The 23,083-nt window shown below is 37.1% G+C and overlaps 1 protein-coding gene across 1 annotated transcript in view; it reads right to left on the minus strand.

Moving 5' to 3' along the window:
- Positions 1–1,637: 1,637 nt before the first annotated feature.
- The window catches only part of rbl1 (retinoblastoma-like 1 (p107)), a 29,549-nt gene continuing 8,103 nt past the window's right edge, over positions 1,638–23,083 (minus strand). The window contains exons 5-22 of the mRNA XM_060868446.1: positions 22,425–22,553; positions 22,124–22,269; positions 21,981–22,045; positions 20,911–21,097; positions 16,371–16,537; positions 12,609–12,721; positions 11,616–11,719; positions 11,194–11,331; positions 8,230–8,394; positions 6,829–6,970; positions 5,792–6,031; positions 4,054–4,217; positions 3,563–3,739; positions 3,292–3,363; positions 3,131–3,215; positions 2,865–3,013; positions 2,609–2,773; positions 1,638–2,534 (exon numbers count right to left, since the gene is read on the minus strand). Of these exons, the coding sequence (XP_060724429.1) occupies positions 2,364–2,534; positions 2,609–2,773; positions 2,865–3,013; positions 3,131–3,215; positions 3,292–3,363; positions 3,563–3,739; positions 4,054–4,217; positions 5,792–6,031; positions 6,829–6,970; positions 8,230–8,394; positions 11,194–11,331; positions 11,616–11,719; positions 12,609–12,721; positions 16,371–16,537; positions 20,911–21,097; positions 21,981–22,045; positions 22,124–22,269; positions 22,425–22,553 (2,579 nt within the window). The 3' untranslated portion in view covers positions 1,638–2,363. The remainder of the gene's footprint in view (positions 2,535–2,608; positions 2,774–2,864; positions 3,014–3,130; positions 3,216–3,291; positions 3,364–3,562; positions 3,740–4,053; positions 4,218–5,791; positions 6,032–6,828; positions 6,971–8,229; positions 8,395–11,193; positions 11,332–11,615; positions 11,720–12,608; positions 12,722–16,370; positions 16,538–20,910; positions 21,098–21,980; positions 22,046–22,123; positions 22,270–22,424; positions 22,554–23,083) is intronic.

Below are 23,083 nucleotides of genomic sequence, written 5' to 3' on the forward strand. Positions count from 1 at the left end.
ATTTCTATAAACATCATGAAGTGCTGCAAGGATTGTCAATAAAGGTCAAATTCAGCATGAATGTGCAGCACCTGCATTATATTTTGGGAAATAGGATTTACTGTTTGCTAGAAAATACCACGAGAAACACCAAACCAAAACATTTGCACAAGGAGTATTCCAGCATTTTCCAGTTTTTGGTGAGGATGAGGCATAGTGATGGGGTTCATAATTAAAAAATCAAACCCATGATCTTCTGATTTATTATAAAACTATTACTGCAGTAAGGTATGTAGCATATGGAATGTACAACAGATATGTGCTGCCATATCATCCAAACTGTCAACTCTTTTGTTCATCCTCAAGATTCGTGGAATTCACAACACAGCACGGCTATAATTTGCTTCGTACCTCCAGGTGACATGGAGGGGCTCAGCACCTGCTCTACACAGAAGCTCAACTCGCATCATACAAGGCTCAGTACTCTGTCTTCATCTGTACTTCTATATTCATTGTCATGTTGAAGTCATATCTTCACATGGGTTTTTTTTTTATACTACTATGTGTATGACAATCCATTCTCTCCTGACCTCCTTCAGACGCCATTGTTGTCTGGCAGGACGTCACCTTCAGTCACTGCACATACGTTGGTGTAATAATCAACTGTCTTTTTTCTCTCACACTGTTAATCGGACACCATTTCTCCTTTAAAATATCAGAAGGATTCATCAATTTTTATCTACAAAGGTCACTTAGGTATTGTTAAATTCGATTCAATTTAATTTATTTGTATAGTTTTTATCAATTCCCATTGTCTCAAAACAGCTTTACAGAATTATTGAAACAGAAGAAAAAGAAAAAAGAAATAAATATATAAGAAAAAAAATAAGGATAAATAAATAAATGGATATATACAATTAAAGTTTAAAATTAATTTAAAGAATATTAACTTAAAGGCTCAGAAGGGAACCTCAAACTCATTGGGGTGACACTCTACAGTAAATAATGTAAAGGCCTTTCTACAACATTTTATAATAGTGCAACCTGAGAGCTCCTGAGGAACTAATGGGTCATCGTAAACTCTGAGTTCAGCACAGACCTGATTGCTGACTAAGACCAGATCATACAGCTGACTGACAACATTGTCAATGTTTAGTATCTTTTCCTTTCGAGACTGGACTACCGTAACTCAATCCTTGCAGGTTTGCCTCTGCAAGCAATTCAGGATGCAGGTGTGTGATTTGCCAACTTTACTGAAGTCTCCCACACCACTACAAAGCCAAAAACGAACCACCACTGTCTTACGTCAAAGCTCTTAAAGCTACCTGCACTGCACCATACTCCGTCTGTTGTCCGAGTGCTTTAATTTTTTTGCCGTATTACTGATGGTATTATGGCATATGTGGTAGGTTGTGACCTGATGAACCAGTCTCAATGTATTCATTGAGAGACTTTAAAAAAACACTTCTGTAAATTGTTCTGTTTAAAATCACCTGCCAAATGCTGTAAAATGTACATTTTTACCTTCTGCCCATAGATGTAAGGATACAAAGTCTCACTTGCACACGGGAGCAATGAGAGTCCTTTAGACATGCATATTTGCATAGTATATGGATTCCTGGTTTCAAAAAAATTACAAGCTTTTTAACCAATAATAATTTATTGGTTGAGATTACAAGAAATACAAAAATCACTCTTCTAAACAACAAATAGAAAGATGAAGCAAACATCATGCACAAATCCCTATTTGTTTTTCCAACAATATTTTCAGAAGTATAAAGCTTTATTCTCACCCTAAAATTATTCAGGTCCAAAGATTAAAGGCTGTTCCTGAGAATATTCCAAATGAATAAATGGTATTATGAAAATCTCAACAAAACAATAAAAGAAATGAACATAAGAGATAAGAGCAATCACAGAGACTGATTAAAGACCATGTAAGCACTCACTTTGTTTTAACCAAAGCATTTAAGGCGTAAGAAGATTAGATTGGTATGACATTATGTACCAACACTATTATAGACGTTCATCAGACAAATTCCTCTACTTAAATGGAATAACATCTTGGATTAGAAAAATAATAATACTTCTTGATGTGTAGATACTACACAACACAATACAGTGATACATGGGTTTGTACCACAAAGAACAATGTGTGAAGATGTGGTCAATAAAATAATCAATAAAGCCCCATTTATACACCCTAATATATACAGATTCAACTTTGTAAGTGTGACATTTCAAATACCATAGCGCACAAGATAAAATTCCGTAACCAAATGTTATGATCATGCTGCATCGTCACTGTGCTGTGACTAGTCCAAATTTTAGTAGTTGCAACTTCACCACCAACAGGGAACACACACATCAAAGGTGTGTTAAAGTCAGTGATTGGCTCTCTCAGTCACAACATCCTGTAGACGTTTGAGCAGCACATCCTCACTTTCTTGGCTCAAACGTTTGGTGGGAGACTCGGTTTCATCTCCCTCCATGGTAAAAGCTCTCTTCTTGCTCACACTTCCCTGACGGATCATTTGGTTGATGTCGCTCAGCTCCTGAAGGAAAGTAAAGAGTAAATAATCACAAACAAATGAACATTAAAACAATGGCCGTGTGAGAAAAGTCTAACCTTAGATGGACTGCCAGTAAACTTGTATGTGTAAGCAGAGCTGGGTTTGAGGCAGGAACCATTTTTGTGAGGAGACAGATAGACAGAGTGTCTCTGAGATATTCGCCGTGGGGAAAGAGGCTGAGCTCTCAGTGAGGGGAATGGAGATAACTGGGATGCATCCACCTGTGGGTTCATGAGAAAAGTGAAGAATAAAGAAAGAGTTCCACATAAAATCATCGAAATCAGAATAAATTATTTAAAAAAGTATACATACTCTGTCAGCTGCTGGGTGAGCATATTTGAGAGCAAAAGATTTCATTTTCAAAACATAAACAGAATTGTAGAATTGGATGAGGTCACCCCTGTCCTCGTCTGATTCCCTATCAGCCTTTGCTTTGGCACCAGGATCTGTCCTGACGGTGGCTGAATCCAAACAGAAGCAATACAATAAATCTTGGATCTGTTATTACGCAAAACATTTAAGTATTTATACGGAAAAATAAAAAGGTTTTTTAGTTGAAAGCAGGTTTGCATCAGTACTTTGGTCTGTTGGTGGATCAACCTCCATTTTTTCATCAGTCTGTTGATCGTGAGCTATTTTTCTCAGCAGCACACTGCGGTATATCTGGGCACATAGTCATAAACAGTTATTTCCACACCACTTATGTTCTTAAAAAAAATAATAAATCGGTGTTACTTACATGGCTGTTTGCTTGAGGCTGACTCCGATAACATTTCATTATGTCTTGAAAAGAGTGCTCCTCTTTTGAGATCTGTGAAAGAGATCATCTTTTATAAATTCAGCAACAGAGCTGTTGCCAAGGTGTTACTGTCTGATACGTGCTCTGTTCAAAATTATTTTTTAAATACTTTTATAGTGTTAAGACCGGGTACTGTTGTGGTACAGTATGTGATAGTTAACCACAGAACTTGCCAATGCATGCATTCACTTCAAGCTATTCTATTACTTGCCTTGGATATGATGTAGACTGCGCAGAGCATGATCTGGTCCAGATGTCTATCCTTCATCATGTCTGTACAGTGGACCAAGGACTGCTCAAAGCATGTCCAGATTTTGCTCCTTAACTCTGCTGATATGTCCAGCTTTAGACATAGATCTCTGAGACGCACGCTTGCTAAATGATACACCTTTATCAAAAATAAATAAATAAATAGTTTTATTTTGATGGTCAATTCTTCAACAGTAATTTTAGTCTAAATGTTTAAAAAGTACTACAAGCACCAATTTCTAACTTGAATAATTAATTGGTAATTATACTGAACGTATACTAATCGTCTCATTTTGTAATTGATCCATGTAAGTGAAATGTAATTATTTGTAAAAAAAAAAAAAAATCCTACTCATATGTAGTATCTTATTTTGCCTTTTGGAGACATAACAAACACATTTTGATTGATCAAAACAGAAAAAGCAGGTAGCTGACTGTTGTACTCCACCTCACCTTGCGGAAAAAGAGTGCAAGAGATCCTGTGCGGCGTGGTTTGTTGGCTGGCTGTGTATGAACCTCTGGGGCTTTGTTTGGGGAGGTAAGCAGCATCTGGGCAGTCAGAGGGTTTAGCTGGTTTGCTTGTACCTGGATAACCGTGATACTTCCCATGTCATTCACTGCAAAAAGTGCAATAATCTTTATTAGGCATTGCATATGATTAGTTTCTAACTAGCAACAGAAACAAAAATTCAACTAAAATGATTTCAGAGTTTTTGCATGAGCTCATCGGTCCTTGAAAAGTGATTAAGTGGAGAATTAACATTATATAAATAATTGGTTATAAACAATCAACACAGGTGAACACAGGTGACACAAACATACAATAGCAACATAAATATATCAATTAAAACAACAAATACGTATACACATGTAGGAAATTGTAGGTTGTTCTCTAATTCTTTAATTCTCTAATATATTTTAATGTTTCTATTTGAAATGATCTAAACAGGAGTAAAATAGCATTTTTTTAAAGCATATTTCATGAGTTACATATATTTTGAAGCACAGAATAAAAAAATCTTATTTTTCAATCTTATTTTTCACAGAATAAAAAAATCTTATCTTATTTTTTATTATAAGTCTTATTTTCAAATCTCATTACAGAACACTTTCTCTTTCTCATTAGAGATACCTTCCTGTTATTGGTGTTAACTGGAAAATTAGGCAGCCAGTTAAATAGGGTTAGTCAGATAATTAAAGAAATTAGCACCGGGTGCCAGATTTTCTGACTGCAAGATGGTGAGCCGTTCTAAAGTGAATGAAACCCTCCGGCAGCAGGTTGTACAGATGAAGGCCAAACAGATGACCCTTTCAGCCATAGCGAGAGAGGTTGGTCATTCCGAATCTGTGATTTCTAGAATAGCATCTTTACCATATCACACACTCTTTCGAGTCCCCCAAAAAGCCGTGTTGTCCACAAACGACAAATGTAAAGAGGACAGGATAATGCGGAGAATCTCAACAGGCGGTTGAGATCGGTTCAACACTGCAGCTGGGATTGTTAGCCAGTTCAGCGCTGAACAGAGTAAGAGTTTAAACTGAAAGCCCACTCTGCAGTGACTAAACCTCTTATTAGCATAAGGAATTAAAAGTCTATGCTAATGCCTCCTGTTATGCAGCAAAACAGGTAAAGCAGTTCCTTGAAGCTTAAAACATTATAATAATGAAATGGCCCGCCAAGAGGCCTGATCTAAACCCAATAGAAAGCCTCTGGAAAATCCTTGGTGACAATGTTATAGCCAAGAAACCCAGTACAGTCACTGAAAGAGACTGGAAGAAGAGAGGACCAAAATCCCACCAGAGCAGTGTGAGAGACTAGTGAGGTCCTGTGGCCACAGATGTGCTGAAGTCATTCAAAGCAAGGGCCTGTACACATCCTACTAATTGTATTTTAGAAATTTTAGACGTAATCTTTCTCTGTGCTACAGTCATTGCTGTTCTTTTATTCTGATCATTGTGTTTCCTACAAAATAAAGGTTTTTTTGCAATAAACTGCATTTATTTAGTAACACACTGTTCTATTAGCTTTCTAGAACCACAACAAAAATCCTTCAATGTTGAGCAATGAAGATTACATTATTCCTGAAACAAATCAAGTGTTCATAAATTGCTCCCTAATTTTGATCTCCGCTGTGTGTAAATTACTTTTTTACACACACGCATGCACGCATATACATAAATACATACACACCTGGAAAAGGGATGTTGAGTTGCTGACCATTAGTAGTAGCCATGGAGATGACAGTTGCTGTGGATGAGTTCTGGTTGTTGTTTTCTGTAGAGGTGCTGGGTATGAATTTCAGGGGTGTGACGGATGTTCGCTTTACTGGGGACTGAGGCTGTGCATCATCACCAAACAAACGCCTTTTGGCACTGCCTGCTGCTGGAGAACTGAAGCGGTCATGGAGAGAGATGGGAGATGGAGGAGCATCTGAGACAAGAAAAATTTGAGAATGTTTAATTTTATGATCTGTGTCTGAATTTTGTTTGTTAAAAACTATTGTGCAGATTTTTCTGTTCAGGGCACACACACTCAGATTTTTTTAATATAAAGAAAAGACACAACAAGAGACTAGGCTAAATTATACTACAAATAAGAGGACACCCGGTTTATGTCATAAGATATGTCATTTCATATGTCAAAAGATAAACAGGTCATCGTAATTATATGGAAAGTCATCTTATCGCTACATATTAAATTTTGGTATTTGAAGTTACTACAGCAAAATAATTCCTAAGTGAACTGTTATCAGTAATGACACAGTATATACACTATGTTATTAGGAACACCTTTCCTGCGAGTGAGTGAGTGGACGAGTGAATGTGTGTGCAGGCCTCTCTAAAAGTTCTGGAATGATCAGGGCAATTCTGTATCGTTCTATACACTGAAATCCTTGGACATGTTCCGAATAAAATGCTCTGTGTGTATATATTTATATAATTATTAAAAAAAACCTGTACGCAACTACTCACTCAGGCAATTACCTAATCAGCTAATCATGTGGGAGCAGTGCAATGCAGAAATTCAGTCTCAATGCTTTGACTGTAGCATGCAGTGCCTTACCCAGTATTAGTATAGTGTTCTCAATAAAGTGCACATTGATAGACACCCATCAGGTTGTGCATAATCATCTAAAAAAATGTAAATTAAAAAAAAAAAAAAGATGTACACTACATCTAAAATGCAGCACTTTTATGACCATGTTCTGCTTTGTGTTGGTACCATACCTTTGCGAGCACTTGAGCCTATGCCAGTGCGGACCTCTCTGAGACGTGGGTGCATGATGGGCGACAGAGCCACCAGAGGAAGGTGGATGGGGCCACCACTAATGCTGTTGCGGCCTGAATCAAGGCTACTAGGAAAATTTACCTACAAAAGACACAGGCACGAAGACACATACATACAGACAAAATAGATACAGAATCAGACAGACAGAAAGATACTTGGATATTATCTTTATTATTACTAATTTTGTTTTTCTTAATCAATAATATATAATGAGAAACAACAAATTAATTGTGTATGTGTGTGTGTATATATATATTTATGCACATTAATACAAATTTTAACCTGGTGTGCCCAAGCTTTCGAGCCCCACTGTATATATATTATATTCAGGGTTGCAAAATTCCGGGAATTTTCAAGGCTGGAAACTTTCCATGGGGATTAACGGGAATATATAGGTATTAAAGGGAATATATGGGAATTAACGGGAATATATGGAAATAAACTGGGAATTTAAAAAAATGCAGAGTTGCCTATAACAAGGAACTTAAATGTAGTTAAAAAAAATCTTAACAGCATAATTTTGTTTAAAACAAACAAGATTTTATGCAATTTAAGTTGAATTTGTACCCTGCATTCCTTTGTCACTTGCACACAGCACACTGCTTACTGGAGGGCCATTGAGGCCAAACCCACTGCATGTACTTGCATTCTTCAATAACATGCACAGTAACACTTTATTTTAGGGTCATTTAACTAGTTGCTTATTAGCATGAATATTAATAGAATATTGGCTATTTATTAGTACTTATTAAGCACATATTACTGCCTTATTCTGCGTTCTTAGTTGTACCCAATACCTACACTTAATAACTACCTTACTAACTCTTAATAAGCAGTAAATTAGCGTTACCACATGCACAGATAATTTGATGACCCTCCCCGACACACTCACTCCCCTGAAATAAAAAATCCTCTATAAAATAATGTTTATTACAATTAAGTTTGTTTATTCCAAGCATAATAATGTTTATTATGCTTTTGTGTTACTCAATGAAATAATCATAGTTCTACTTACAATGAAATCAGTCAAGACGTCATTTTTAAAATTTGTATTACCTTGCATGCATGCATGTCTGCTTTTGACCAAACAAAATGTTTATTTAGATTTGTATATAATATAGTTTATATAAATTTCCAATTAATTCACATAAATTTTCATAAATTCCCGTAAAGTTTCCAATTTTGAATATTTCCAAAATTCCCCAGATTAAGTTCCCGTGGAACGTTTCCGGAAATTTAACGGAAACTTTCTGCCCCTTTGCAACCCTAATTACATTACACAAAGGAGATTAAGTAATTGTGAACATGAATTAGCAAATCTGTGTTCACTGTATCCATACCTCTGCTACAGTAGGGACTTTAAAATTAGCATTCTGTAATGCCTCCCACAGTACAGAGTCTTTGGTCCAAGCCTTGCTTTCCAGCACCTGCTCCTCGATAACGTTCAAGTGCTTCACCATGTCTCTTGAAAGGCCCTCCTCAGAGCGGATAAACACCTCTATCACCTGCAGACATATGTATAGATAACTCAGTTATTTTATCATCCACTGAGACATAATGCAGTTTTCACACTCAGGTAATGTTAAAATGAGAAAATGTTCTTTGAATATATTTCCACTGCATGGAATTATAGGCTGAATTAAGAACTTATTTAATGTGTTTTCCCAGTAGTTCACAACACATTACAACCAAATTTAAAGTAATTTCTCTCAGTGACATACACATATTGAGAAGCTTATTATTATCATCCAATGGTATGTAAATGGCAATTCGGTGATGGTAAAAATAATTCACTATACACTATAATTCACTAACAAATGATTCAGTGAGAAAAAAAAGTAATTCTTTAAAATAAACAAATAAAAAAAATAGCTGAGTGTATTCCACATAAAAAAAAAACACACACACACACGGGATCAGGAATTTATACCAGCCTGTCTGGTACCAACAAACATACAGTCCTGCTCACCATTATTGGCACCCCTTCATGTTTTGCATAACTGAGTGAATGTCTTCAGAAGTAAATGGAAAATGTACCAAATTTATATCAGCAGGAGCTTTTATTTGGAGGTCCAAAGTAATTTAACAAAGACAATTGTTATTTCAACATTCATTCATTCATCTTCTACCGCTTATCCGAACTACCTCGGGTCACGGGGAGCCTGTGCCTATCTCAGGCGTCATTGGGCATCAAGGCAGGATACACCCTGGACGGAGTGCCAACCCATCGCAGGGCACACACACACACTCATTCACTCACGCAATCACACACTAGGGACAATTTTCCAGAGATGCCAATTAACCTACCATGCATGTCTTTGGACCGGGGGAGGAAACCGGAGTACCCGGAGGAAACCCCTGAGGCACGGGGAGAACATGCAAACTCCACACACACAAGGTGGAGGCGGGAATCGAACCCCGACCCTGGAGGTGTGAGGCAAACGTGCTAACCACTAAGCCACCGTGCCCCCCCGTTATTTCAACATAGATATTGTAATTCCAAAGGGAAAAACAGAAAAACAGCATGTGCACTAATATTGGCACCCCTCCTTAATATTTGGTTGCACACCCTTTGGCAGCGATAACAGCCTCCAAATATTTCTTATATTCATCTATAAGCTTCTTGCACTTCTCGGGTGGTATTTTCTCCCACACTTCCTTTGCAATATGCTCAAGCTCTTGAACATTTGCAGGGTTCCTTTCTCCAATGGCTGATTTCAGCTCCCCCCAAAGATTTTCAATTGGATTGAGATCAGGACTCACTGCTGGCCATTTTGAAAAACAGTCCATTTTTTCCCTTTCAACCATTCCTGCATGTTTTTGGAGGTGTGCTTTGGGTCTTTATCTTGCTGGAGGACCCATGATCTTCGCCTCAAACCAAGTTTCCTTACACTGGGCAAAACATTTCGCTCTAGAATTGCTTGATAATCTGATTTCATGATGCCTGTGATACGGTCAAGACCTCCAGTACCAGATGCAGCAAAGCAGCCCCACAGCATTATGGATCTTCCACCATGCTTGACTGTTGGTATGGTGTTCTTTTCCTTAAAGGCTTCATAGCGCCATTTGTAAACATACTGTTTGTGTGCATTACCAAAAAGCTCCACTTTTGTTTCATCTGTCCATAAAACATTGTCCCAGAAGGCTTGAGGTTTGTCCAGGTTCTCTTTCGCGAAGACCAATCGTTCCTTTTTATGTCTTTTCTTCAGCAATGGGGTCTTCCTTGGCCTCTGCCCATAAAGCCCCGCTTTGTTTAGTGTGCCGCGTATAGTACTTGTTGAAACAATTACACCAGACTGCTCCAGGTTGGTCTTCAGGTCTTTAGATGTTTGACGTGGTGTTTTTTTCCACCATTCGCACCAACCTTTGAAGACTTCTGTCATTAATTTTTCTCTTACCCCCCATGTCCAGGGAGATTCTCGACAGTTCCATGCCTGGAAAACTTCTTAATTACAACATTACGCACCGTTGAAACAAGGATACCAAGGTCTTTGGAGATGGCCTTATATCGTTTGGAGGTCTTGTGCTTGCAAATAATAGCATTTCTGGTGTCTTCAGACAGCTCCTTTGTCTTTACCATTGTCACACATGAAGAGGGAATAACAGGTGGCTTTTTAAAAAGAATAACAGGTGGCTTCACCAAAATGATCATTCATTGGCTAATTCATGTCACATGGGTAGAGGCAATTCACCACAGGTGATCCTCATTTGTGATTTGCAACGGGTGTGCCAAATTGGGTTTCCATACTGATTTGCAGCAAAGGGTGCCAATACCATTGACACGGAAAGCATTATGTTTTTCTGTGTTTTCCTCATAATGTTTATCTTTTTAAATGTTCTTTATCATTTGCTGTTTTGTATCAAACACAAGCTATCTGTAGCAATATGTTGTTTCACTTGATAAATTTCCTTCAGTAGATATTCCACAAAATGTACATAAACTTCATGGGTGCCAATAATGGTGAGCAGGACTTTACCACGTACTGAGGTCACTATCCTGATTGATGTATGATATAAACAATAACTGAAGCTGCTGGCCCATCTCTGCATGATTTTATGCACTCTATTGCTGATTACATAACTGCATGTAAATCTAAATGTACTTTCAATCTATTAAATGACATTAAATTACTTAGTATAACCTTTGAAACACAACTTTTGAAGCTGAAAAAAAAATACTTCTTGCAACTAAAACCTGGACAGATTGGTCTGCAAAATTAGTTAGGTTCAAATTTTATGCTGATTACAACAGACAATAGTTTCAAGAGCAGATCATTAACAGCATACATATTCTGACCTCTGACCTTGTAAAAGTAGAATGGTCTAATCTGGAAGGTTTCTAAAATCCAAGGGAAGGTTCGTTGAGAACTGTACGAAAACAGTACAATCTCCAGACAGCAGGCCAAAAGAGAACAGTGGAACACATCTTGTTCTAATAGCACCTGTTACATGGGGAACAACAACATATGAGACAGTGCAACATAAATTTCAACTGTCTTCAGGCATTTTTATCAAGTCTTTGGCCAAGAGTTTGCCAAAAGAAAAATATTGAAAAGCTTTAAGTAAATAGGAATTGTAATAACTTTCAATACAATGGCTTAACTATTTTGACAATAGCAGTGTGTATGTGCATGTTTTAATGTGCTAGATTTTGTCGATGTTATTTCTCAGTTTTGCACTACAAAAAAAATAATCAAATCAAACTGTAATCTACAACAATACTTACAGTCATATCTTTACCCTGGAGTCTCTTAATCTCTTGAGCCATAACATTCTCCAGAATTTTAAAATACAGAATTTCGGCTATCTTCAGACGGTTTTCTGCAAAGTCTACAGCCAATAATTAAGAAATGCATTAATATTATGCAAGTATTATGCATGTGTATACATTATAGTCATGAGAAAAATAAAATATACCCATATTTTATTTATCAGGTCCTCACCTCACTCCTATAAACAAGGGTTTCTGTTACTTTTTACTAATTAAAATCTGTTGTCTTGTTTTTTATTGCAATCTGAGGTTATTTGTTCAGTTATAAAAGTTAAATGAAATCATAACTCTGAAGAACTGTGCACTTTTTTTTCATGAATGTATGTAACTGCTTGTCTACAAATATGAACCTATAGGAACAGTGAGAATCACTTAGATATGTGCTGAAATGCAAAAACTTTGTGCTGCAATGCAACAAACCTAGATAGAAACACAACTGCATATATCTTACAAAACAAAATTTGTTCAATTTCAGAATTATTGGCATAATGCTAACAGAGTCATAAGATACGGGGTTCAACCCAAGACTAACTGGAGGAGATACGTTATAGTATACATTCTGTTGCACACTGTGTATGAAGAGGCCCTTGGCATGTATCTGTGTGCAAACAAACATGTAACATACATACACACAAGCACCATTCACATTTTCTTCAGGAAATGTACGTTCTAGTTTATTATTGTAATTCAATTGCACAGGGCTCTAGTGCAAGGCTTGTGTGAATGGCTATTATTTTTTTCTGTTGCTGCTAAATCAGGACAATACTAAGAAAGAAAAATTTCAAATGATGACATATTTGCACTCGTGCCAACATTTTACACACACAAATTTCAGTAATGTCTGGCAGGCTGCAGGCTTGTAGTAGAAAAGCGAAAGCTCTTTACAATACACATTAGACAACATGCCGGATAGATACATATCACGTGAATTATTACAAGTTTCCTAACCCATATGGGCTCCTTGAAGATCATCTGCTTGTTTGGTGTAGGCCTGTTTAAAAGTCTCTCCTAGCTTCTTCACCCGATTTAAAATGGCTTCAGTTGGGTCACGAGAACAAGACCTAAAAAAGGGTAAAAATGCACACAATGTACAACGTATGTTAATAAAGAGTCGCTGCTAAAATTGTTGCTGCTAAATCAGGACAATACTAATAAAGAAAAATTTCAAATGATGACATATTTGCACTTGTGCCAACATTTTGGGTATATAATAAAACATACAGCAGTGTTCACCTCCTCGTTTTGTTTACTGTGTTTTGAGAGCAGCACAGAATAGAAAAAAAAATACAGTGCCACTACAAAAGTTTGAAAAAAAAAAAATATCCACACACATCCTCATCCAAGTACAACACTTCTATTGGGAGGTTTGGACCTAATAATAAGAAGAATCAATTATAATAACCAATAACCATATAATAGCTGTCCTGAACCCAAAGTCACAAACCATGATATGGCCAGTTCCATGCTTCTCAGTTCAGGTTATGATGTCGGAATTAGTTTTTTCCCCCCCAAACACAACACTGTTTATCTAAACCAGAAAGTTCTAGTTTGGATTCATTTTGGAACATTTTTCCAACTCAGAAACATTAATATTACACAATGCGTAATACTCTGCGTAATATTATACACCATGCCTATTGAGTGATTTTTGCTGGCCAACCGATCCTTGGGAGAGTAACAAGGGTGTTAAATTCCTGTCTCTTTATCTGCCACAGTAGAGGCCAAACATTTTTAGACATGGCTTTGTAAACCTTCCTAGCATTGTGAACTCTTTTTCCTCAGTCCTTTGATTAGGGGATGGTGCATGTCAATAAGCCTGTGTAGTGAAGACAATTGTTGCTTTAAATGAGCTCATGCTGTAGAGGTTCACATACTTTCTCACAGGTTTCCCACTCTTTTCCAGAGATCATTTTCCAGGACTTTTCCAGGACATTTCAAATTTAGGAAAAAAAGACAAGATCACAGATTCACGGCCTAAAGTAATATGTTCTTCTCTCCAGAAGTCTTAAAAACAACTTTATGGCTATTTTTTATGGCAACTTTATGGCTTTTTTATTACTTAACTATAAAATTAGAAAAACACCAGATACACACACACAGAGCTTCTGAAGTTAAACTCTTCAATTTATTATATTGAACACATTATAACAACTGCTAAGGCCCTTCTTGTTAAACTTTTCCTTCCCTCTTCCCCAACTGCATTCTCAAAAAAAAAAAAAAAAAAAAAACGGCATTATGAAAAATAACTGCAGAAACGTTCCCAAACGGAATAAACAACATTTAATTGTCTGTCTAAAACATTCACTGCATTAAGCTCCAATGAACAGTATCCTTTTGAACTTTTTAATTTAGTTGCTTCAAATTCTCTTGCATGTTTTCCAAACTTCTAGTTCTAGTGCTGCTAACTCCTCACTTTTCTCTGTGACACTTTTTCAATAGACATTTGATTTTGACAGTAAGGTGAAGTCATGCTTTCTCTCTCGGTATTTATAAATGTGTCATTGACTCACTTTCACAAATGATTCGTTAATAAACGCATATTCAAAGAAACGCCACTGTTTAGTAACTTCTTGTTTAGTGAACTGTTGCAAAAATCAATATCACATTTGCAAACGTGTTTTTAAGTTTATATAAGTAAACCTATTATAAGTTACCAGCCTTCGCCTTATGTTTACAACATGTTTAGAACAGTAAGATTAAACAGCATAACAAAAAACCTGTCAAAACTCAGCGTCCCTGAACAGAGCGCTTTCTCATTCATTCATTCATTCATCTTCTACCGCTTATCCGAACTACCTCCGGTCACGGGGAGCCTGTGCCTATCTCAGGCGTCATTGGGCATCAAGGCAGGATACACCCTGGATGGAATGCCAACCCATCACAGGGCACACTCATTCACTCACGCAATCACACACTAGGGACAATTTTCCAGAGATGCCAATCAGCCTACCATGCATGTCTTTGGACCAGGGGAGGAAACCAGAGTACCTGGAGGAAACCCCCAAGGCACAGGGAGAACATACAAACTCCACACACACAAGGTGGAGGCGGGAATCAAACCCCGACCCTGGAGGTGTGAGGCGAACATGCTAACCACTAAGCCACCGTGCCCCCTCAGAGCGCTTTCTGTTAATGTTAATTATTTTGACCAGTTGTAAACTGTTCTTTAAATGATAAATAATTTTCCAGGACAATTTATGTTTTCTCTCATTTTCCATGTGTTTTCTAGGACTGGAACAATGGTCATTAATTTTCCAGGATTTCCAGGTTTTCCAGGACGCGTGGGAACCCTGTCTCAGGTAAAACTACTTAATGTTGTATAATTTTGGATATCCTCACTTTCTAGCAGCAGTTTCTGTAATAAACACCAGAGTTTCCAGGTATGACAACTAAGGCCATGTCCACACTAATACGTTTTCGTTTGAAAACGTATATTTTTCTCTCCGTTTTGGCCTTTCGTCCAAAGCGGATAAATTTGAAAACGCCATCTTCGCGTCTTAGTGTGGACTGTGAAGACGGAGGCTTTTGAATACTATGACGCATTTTTAGTCATGTGATGCAGTCGAAAGTAAATAAATGCCTAGTGGAAATGACGCAGGTTGAAGCTTTACTCATGCGCAGTAGGGAGATGTAAGCGTTTTCATACATTTCAGTGTGGATAAGCAACTTTTGGAAAACGTTTGAAAATGATAATGTGGACGCGGAGCGTTTTTTTTTAGACGTAAACTCCGTTTTCAAATATATCCGGATTAGTGTGGACATGGCCTAAAACAGCAGTTTCCCTGTGTGATGTGCTTAGTGTCCATGATTACAGGGAAAATATTTTTTTACCCCTTCAGGTCACATACTAATGACAGGACATTTCCCTTCAGTAGGGTTGAATTCATGGCAAGGAGCCCCTGAAGCAGCCACATCATACAAACAGTCAAATAAATGGTGATTGTGTGATGTTCTTACTGTGGATCTTCCAAAAAGTTTTGCTTTCAATTAGGGCAATAATAAAAAAAAAATCCTTGAAGAAAATGCTCAGCAAATGACTTTTTTAAATTCATTTTTCAGACATATCAACGTCTCCTCATGGCTAGCTCATCTCAAACGGCTCTGTAAGCCTCGCCCTCTGTGAAGCCCTGCAAATAATGAATCAAGGCCTATGTATACTTCTGGATGACTAAATAAATAAACTGATATAATTGTTTTAAAACTCAGGTTGTCTTTTTCTTAAATTTACTTTAAAGACCTAGAACTATTTGTAGCTACAAATATGCAAAAGAAGAATAGTCAGAATAAGAAATAATAAAGTTGTAAATACAGTCAGTTGTATTAACTTAGTGTTTGCAAGAAACCTATCTAATTTTGCTGAAGTAGCAAACTTTGTGAACATCCACAAAGCCATGTCATAGAAAATTGTACAGGACTTATATCATATCCCTCTCAAGAGGCAATCACCAATGTGCATTTTTAAACCAAAACTGGTTTGAAAATGTGTTAGAAGATTTTAAAATATAAACACACTATTTTGCATGACTGAACTACGACAAGTAAGAATACTGTTTTTCATTTAACATTGATGGTTACTGGCATATTATCAAATAACTGAAAAAGAGAACAATATTCAGAGAAACATAAGTAGCACATTCCAACTCTGAAACAAGTAATAAAGCTACTATTGCTAGCGCTGTTACAAAGGTGTCCGTTACTTTGAAGACTTACTTGAAGATCTGGAGCAGAGCATCACTAGGAGAATTGCAGAGGCCAGACACCATGCTCTGCAGACGACTCACACTTTGAGTAGCTGAAGAGACCGGTGTTATGAGCACCTCCTTTTCCTTCAGGTACCTACGCCCCGTTAATGGTGTGGAAGGAGCCAGCAAACGCGTCTGGGCAGAGAAATCATGTTAGCCATCAACACACACAGTCTGACAATGCCAAAGGCAACATTTTATTGAAGCATTGCAGACAAATTACACTGTATATTCTGTATGTATGTATGTATGTGTATATATATATATATATATATATATATATATATATATATATATATATATATATATATATATATATATATATATATACACACACACACACACACACACACACACACATACACACACACTCATACATATATATATATATACACACACACACACACTCATACATATATATATATATATATATACACACACACACACAGTTGCAATCAGAAATATTCAACCCCCTCACCTCAAAAGACATTATAGTGATGTTGATAAAAGAATGAAAATCAATGAGAAAAAAAAACCTTGTGAAATAACAAAAAATATTTATTGATACATATGAGTAAGTTTGACAACAGAAGCTGACTTAACTTTTAAGTTTAAATGAAAATTGTAACTCTTGTAACACTCTCTGCACAGCATGTGCAGTATTATTTAACCCCCAGCTTCAGTACCTTGTGGAGTGTCCTTTATTTTTTATAACTTCTAACAAACTGTTTCGATAAGTGCTGACAAGCTTCTTACACCTCTCGATTGGAATCTTTGCCCATTCTTCACATGCAAAAGTCTGTAACTCAGTGATGTTTGATGGCTTCCATGCTGCAACTGCCTCCTTCAAATCCCACCAAAGATTTTCAATTGGATTTAAATCTGGTGACTGAGAAGGCCACTCCAGGATACTCCAGCATCTTTTCCCCAACCAAGCATTAGTTTATTTGGAGGTGTGCTTGGGATCATTGTTTTGCTGGAAGATCCAATGATCACCAAGGTTTAATTTGTCAACAGAAGGCATCACATTCTTCTTTAAAATGACCTGGTATTTCTGGGAATCCATGATGCCAGGTACACGATCAAGATTGCCAGTTCCTGCCGCAGAAAAACAGCCCCACATCATCAATGACCCACCTCCGTGCTTGACCGTGGGGATGGTATTCTTTTGGTCATAAGCCTGACCTTTTGCATGCCAGATGTACAGCTGGTCCATATGTCCAAAAAGTTCCAGTTTGGTTTCATCAGTCCATAGAACTGTCTCCCAGAACTCTGTAGTTTTATCCAAATTCCTCCTGGCATATTCTAGTCAACTCTTGATGTTCCTTGAGGTCAAGAGTGGAGTGCATCTTGGGGTCCGGCCATGAAGTCCTTGATTATTCAGTGCATGTCTTATAGTTGCCACTGAAGCACTTGTACCAGATCTCATCAGTCATCCTGTAGCTTTCTTGCAGTCACATGGGGGTTTTTCTTAGCTGTCCTGACTAAGTTGCTAAGGGCCCTTGATGAAATTGTGGGCTTTCTTCCACGGACAGGAAGGTTTGCAGCTGTTAAATAAGTTTTAAACTTCCTTATAATGCTCCCAGTGGTGTCTCTTGGAATGTTAAATATTTTGGAAATCTTCTTATACCCAAGGCCCTTCAGATGTGATGAAATAATCTCCTCTCTCAGCTTTTGTGGAAGCTCCTTTGTCTTTCCCATGATTGCAACTCACCTTGAACACCTTCATGGTTGGGGTTTATATATGCATCACAGCTGAAGCAAATGAAGGATCGTTATAGGAGTTCCCAAAGGCTTAATGATGCTTCAGCTCCACTTCAGGCCATCCTAAAAAATATTCTTGTTTGCCGTAACCCGACCGACCCTGTCAATTTAGGACCGACTAAATTTTTTTTTTTTTGCTTTAAGTCCGACCGACTTGCCAGTTGTAAATTTGCGTTAAGACAGACCTTTTTTTTTTTACTCCTCAAACAACTAAAACAAATTCTATTGTTCAAAAATCTATTGCACGAATCGATTGGACAAAACCAACAAGTTTCGAAAACGAAAATAGGAAATTGATTTTAACGGCTTTCTCTCGGAGCAAGTCCAGGTTTATTATTATTTTTTTTTTGAAACACGTCACACAGCAACTGCAGCTTCGGACACACGCATAACAGCAAATAATACTTCTGCACAATGTTTCTCTTTTTACAACAGAAATGTGAATGGTGTGTTCGACCAAAGGCACGGGTTGAAGACCCAGTCAGTGACGTCACAATATGCTAATTTGTTTAAATTCATATCTACATAATCATCACCAAAACTGTACTTTTTTTTTTTTTTACATTGAAACTTGAAAAAAAATATAAAATAAAAATAAAATAAAAAAAAACACACTCACACACAAAATATTAAGATCAAGGACAATATTACAAGTATTCACACTTCGCACTGGTGGATCATAGCCAGGTTGTAAGTACTTATTCAAAATTCTAAAAGAAGAAACAAGAGCAATAGAAAAAAAATAGAGAGTAGGCAATTTATTGAAAACTGCACTTAAACTCAAACATCCTGGTCATCAGCTGATTACAAGTTTAAGACCATGGCCTATAAAATTTCAAATCTGTGCAAAAATATGGATTTAATGTCATTGTCCTTCAGACAGTCACACTGTCATGCTCTCCAGATGGCAAAAGCAAAAAGGCTTTCTGTTTTTGAACAGCAGGATTGTTGAGCTGCACAAGCAAGAGCTCTCGAAACGTGCCATTGCTGCCGAGGTTGGACGCAGTAAGGCAGTAATTTTAAATTTCTTAGAAGATCCTGAGAGTTATGGAACAAAATAATCAAGTGGTAGACCCAAAAAAATTTCAACTGCACTGAGCTGGAGGATCCGACGGACTGTCAGACACAGGCTGATCCTCGCCCCAATTTAAGGCGATTACTGATGCATTGCTAAACCATATGACCAGCATAATAAGACGGCATCTGCTAGAGAAGAACAAAAAAATGTTTTTGAAAGCCATGTCTCCTCCCTCACCACAAACATGCCTGTTTGGAATTTGCAAGGGAGCACCAAACAAGGGACATGGAAAGATGGAAAAAAGTTTTATTCTCGGATGAGAAAAAATTTAACCTGGATGGTCCTGATTGTTTCCAATGATACTGGCATGACAAGGAGATCCCAGTGGAGATGTTTTCTACCCAGCACAGTGGAGGAGGCCCATTGTGGTCTAAGGTGCTTTTTGCTTCAATGGGAAAATAGAGCTTCAGGTTGTGCAGAGGTGTCAAACGGCAGCTGGCTGTGTGGGCATGTTGCAGTAGTCATCGCTCTTGACTGAGGGCCCTCGCCTGTGTGGTAATGACTGGGTCTTTTTAACAGGTCAACGCAGCAATTCACAAGGACCACCTGAGGAAGGACTTCTTCCAGGACAATAACGTTGCACTTATGGACCATCCTGCGAGTTCCCCTGATCCAAGTGCCCTTGAGAATGTTTGGGGATGGGTGGCAAGGGAAGTTTAAAAAAAAAAAAAAAAAGGACATCAGTTCCAGACTGTGTATGCCCTTCATGAAGCCATCTTCACCACATGGAGCTACGTTCCCACCAGCCTCCTGGAAACAGTTGCATCAAGCATGCTGAAACGAGTGTTTGAAGTTATCAGCAAGAACGGTGGCGCTACTCACTACTGAGTCCTTTTGTTGACACTTAGTTCTGTTGTGGGTATTTTTGGGCAATGGTCTTAAACTTTTGATCAGCTGATGAACAGACTGTTTGGCAATGTATTGAAAACTGCATTTAAACTCAATCTCTGTTTTTTTGTCTCCTGCTTCTTTTTCTTCTTTTGACATTTTGAGGCAGTTTTTACATCCTGGTTATGACCCACCAGCGTGAAATGCAAATACTTGGAAGGTTCCCCCAGTCTTAAGACTTTATTCACGAGTGTATATACAAACTTACTGGGTTCCATTTATTAGAGACAATGGAAAGGCTTTATTTTACAACATAAATAAATAAAAAATTAAATTTACAAATGTATTTAAAAAATGTGATGTCCCATTATAGATATATTTCATGTAATTGTGCCCTTCAGAGCATGATAACTAAAGAGTAAGGGACTCTATGCGTACAACTATTTTACATTACGGTACACTGCCACCATATCTCCTGACATTTATGCTAATTTATATTATCGTTTATTTTATCAGACCTGCCAGCCTTAAGAGATTTTCTTGCCATTAATGTAGAATTACTTAATAATTCATAAGAGCTTTCATGATTGTCACAGTTCCTTTCCGCATAGCTGATCATAATATTGTGCCCTCCCCATTCTCCTTAATCCAGAAAAACTGAAAAAGTGCTAGTAAAAATGATTAGTTTAAAATAAAAAATAGCAAGCAGGGAAATCAATAGTGCACAAGCCTTTGTGACAATTGTCTATCTGATTAAAGCTTTTCAATGAGAAAACAGTTTCAGGTCAATTAATAGTTTGATTAGTCAAATGAACAATGTTATAGATGTATTTCATACCTTCTCAAAGTGCTGCTGAAGGTTGTTCTCTACCTGCATTCGAGCTGACAGCTGACTGGATTGTGGCTTTGGGGTAATTTTTTGTGGTGTACCAATCTCCTCATTGGCATCAGCACCCAAAAACACCCGCTCATCAAAATCACCGACCGTCAGAACATATTCTTCATATTCACGATTTATGGCTTTGCTGAACAAGGACACATGAAAATATTTTCATTTGATTACATTTAAATACTTAATTATTGTAAGAGAGATAGCCTTGACAATAAAGTCTTTACAATGGTGCTTTATTAAGTAAATAGTGTACCATGTGTGTAATAAAACACAAATATTTTATAGCCTAATGTAACAGTGTAAATGGTGAATTGCCCCCACCCAGAGACAGGTAATGATCCATAATGGGGACAATTTCTACAAGGATTGGTTATGAAATTGGAGGTAGGGTCCATGTTTCATTAGAACTTCTAAAGAAACATTAACTATTATCTATCTGGGGTACAAAGTCTAGAAGTCCTAGTGGTTTACTTCTTTTACTGGACATTCCGATTTGTGCAATGCCTATGGTTTTCTCAAATTTAAATTGACTTCTGGATTTTTGTAAAACAGCTTTGAGAGCTTTTACAGCTCTATATAAATAAAATTGAACTGAATAAATGAATAATTTATAACAAATTCTGTCACTTTGTGGCCTTGTTGGAAGGTCTCAACATGCACACAAGGAAGTATTCATGTGTTTCACATCATTATTAGTGGTCACATGGGGTTCGAAACACCACTCTGAAATGTTATTTGATCATTAATAAATTTACTTAAACATCATTTGTAAATTAGCATTACAGACAAATGACCTGCTAAGCAACTCTCAGTTCTTGATGCTCTAATTAAGTCTCATACTTGGAAAAAAAATGTGAATTGTAATAACCATCTTTTGTTACTGATTGTTAGACTAATTACTTTTTTAGTCAATGCTTAATATACATTTCTTTAAAGTAATGCTTATTAATGTATTGTAAAGCGTCACCTGTACACGAGAGAGAGAAAGAAAAAAGAGGAAAAAAAAAACCACATACTTATTATCTTGGAAGTTTGGTGTGTCCAGCAACTCAGTAAGCGTGTCCTTATTTCCTTTAAGAACCTAATAAAAAATGATGATTTATGACATGTAATCTGTATGTGTGACATAACATAATAATGCATACAAGTTTCCCCTCACCTTTTTCCCAAATAGACATCTGATGTAAGGTTTAAAATAGTGCTCTTTTATCCCTTTCGCCTCAACAACTAGACCATCGTGTAGTTCGCACAAATGCTCAAGCATGCAGGGAGCCTCTTCTGAGCTCATGCAATCTGTTGGTAAGCCTGGAGAAAAAAATAGTTTTTTTTTTTAGTTTAGACAATTGCAGTCAACACAAAATATCTGTAATGTTCAAAGCAAAACGCCTCAAATGAAAGTAGAGGCTAAACATTGTTTCTCACAGCCACAATTCAATTTTCAACCTTCAATAATTCCTCACCTTTAAAATATGGATTGATGAGGTCCTTCTTGTTGCTACAGAGAAGCGCATTACCATAGACCAGGTCCAGACAGCACAAAAGGAGATGATAGGAGTTTACTAGGTCATCTCCAATCATATGGAAATTGCCTGTATTAGGACATCAAAACAATGGCTAAAAGAACATATCGGAAATACAGATTCTCTAATTTATTTAAATTTATTGATGTCTTATTTATTGTTAAATTTGTTTCAAGTATGTAATGCTCTACTGGGGTAATCAAAAACTATGTTGGGATGTGAATGTATACAATGTCGCTTGAAAGTTTGTGAATACTTAAGAAATTTCCCAAGTCCCAAAAGCAGACAAAGTGAACCCAATCAAACAAACATATTAAGCTTCTTAATTTTTTATTTAGGACGATGTTCCAATATTATATCTCTCTTAGCGGCAAAGGTATGTGAACCTCTAGGATTAGTATTTAAATTCAAGGTCATTTTGTCCTCATCAACCAACAATAGATCGCTCCAAAAGCAAGACATGTAATAGTCTGCGGGGTCAGAAAGAAACCTTTAAGCAGTAACTTGTAATCAACTAAAGAAATCTTTTACTGTAGCTATTGTCAATGTTCATGAGTCTGCCATCAGATGAACACTGAATAACCTTGGTGTGCATGGAT

Source organism: Tachysurus vachellii, chromosome 4, assembly GCF_030014155.1.
Source record: "Tachysurus vachellii isolate PV-2020 chromosome 4, HZAU_Pvac_v1, whole genome shotgun sequence".
NCBI classification, from domain to species: domain Eukaryota; kingdom Metazoa; phylum Chordata; class Actinopteri; order Siluriformes; family Bagridae; genus Tachysurus; species Tachysurus vachellii.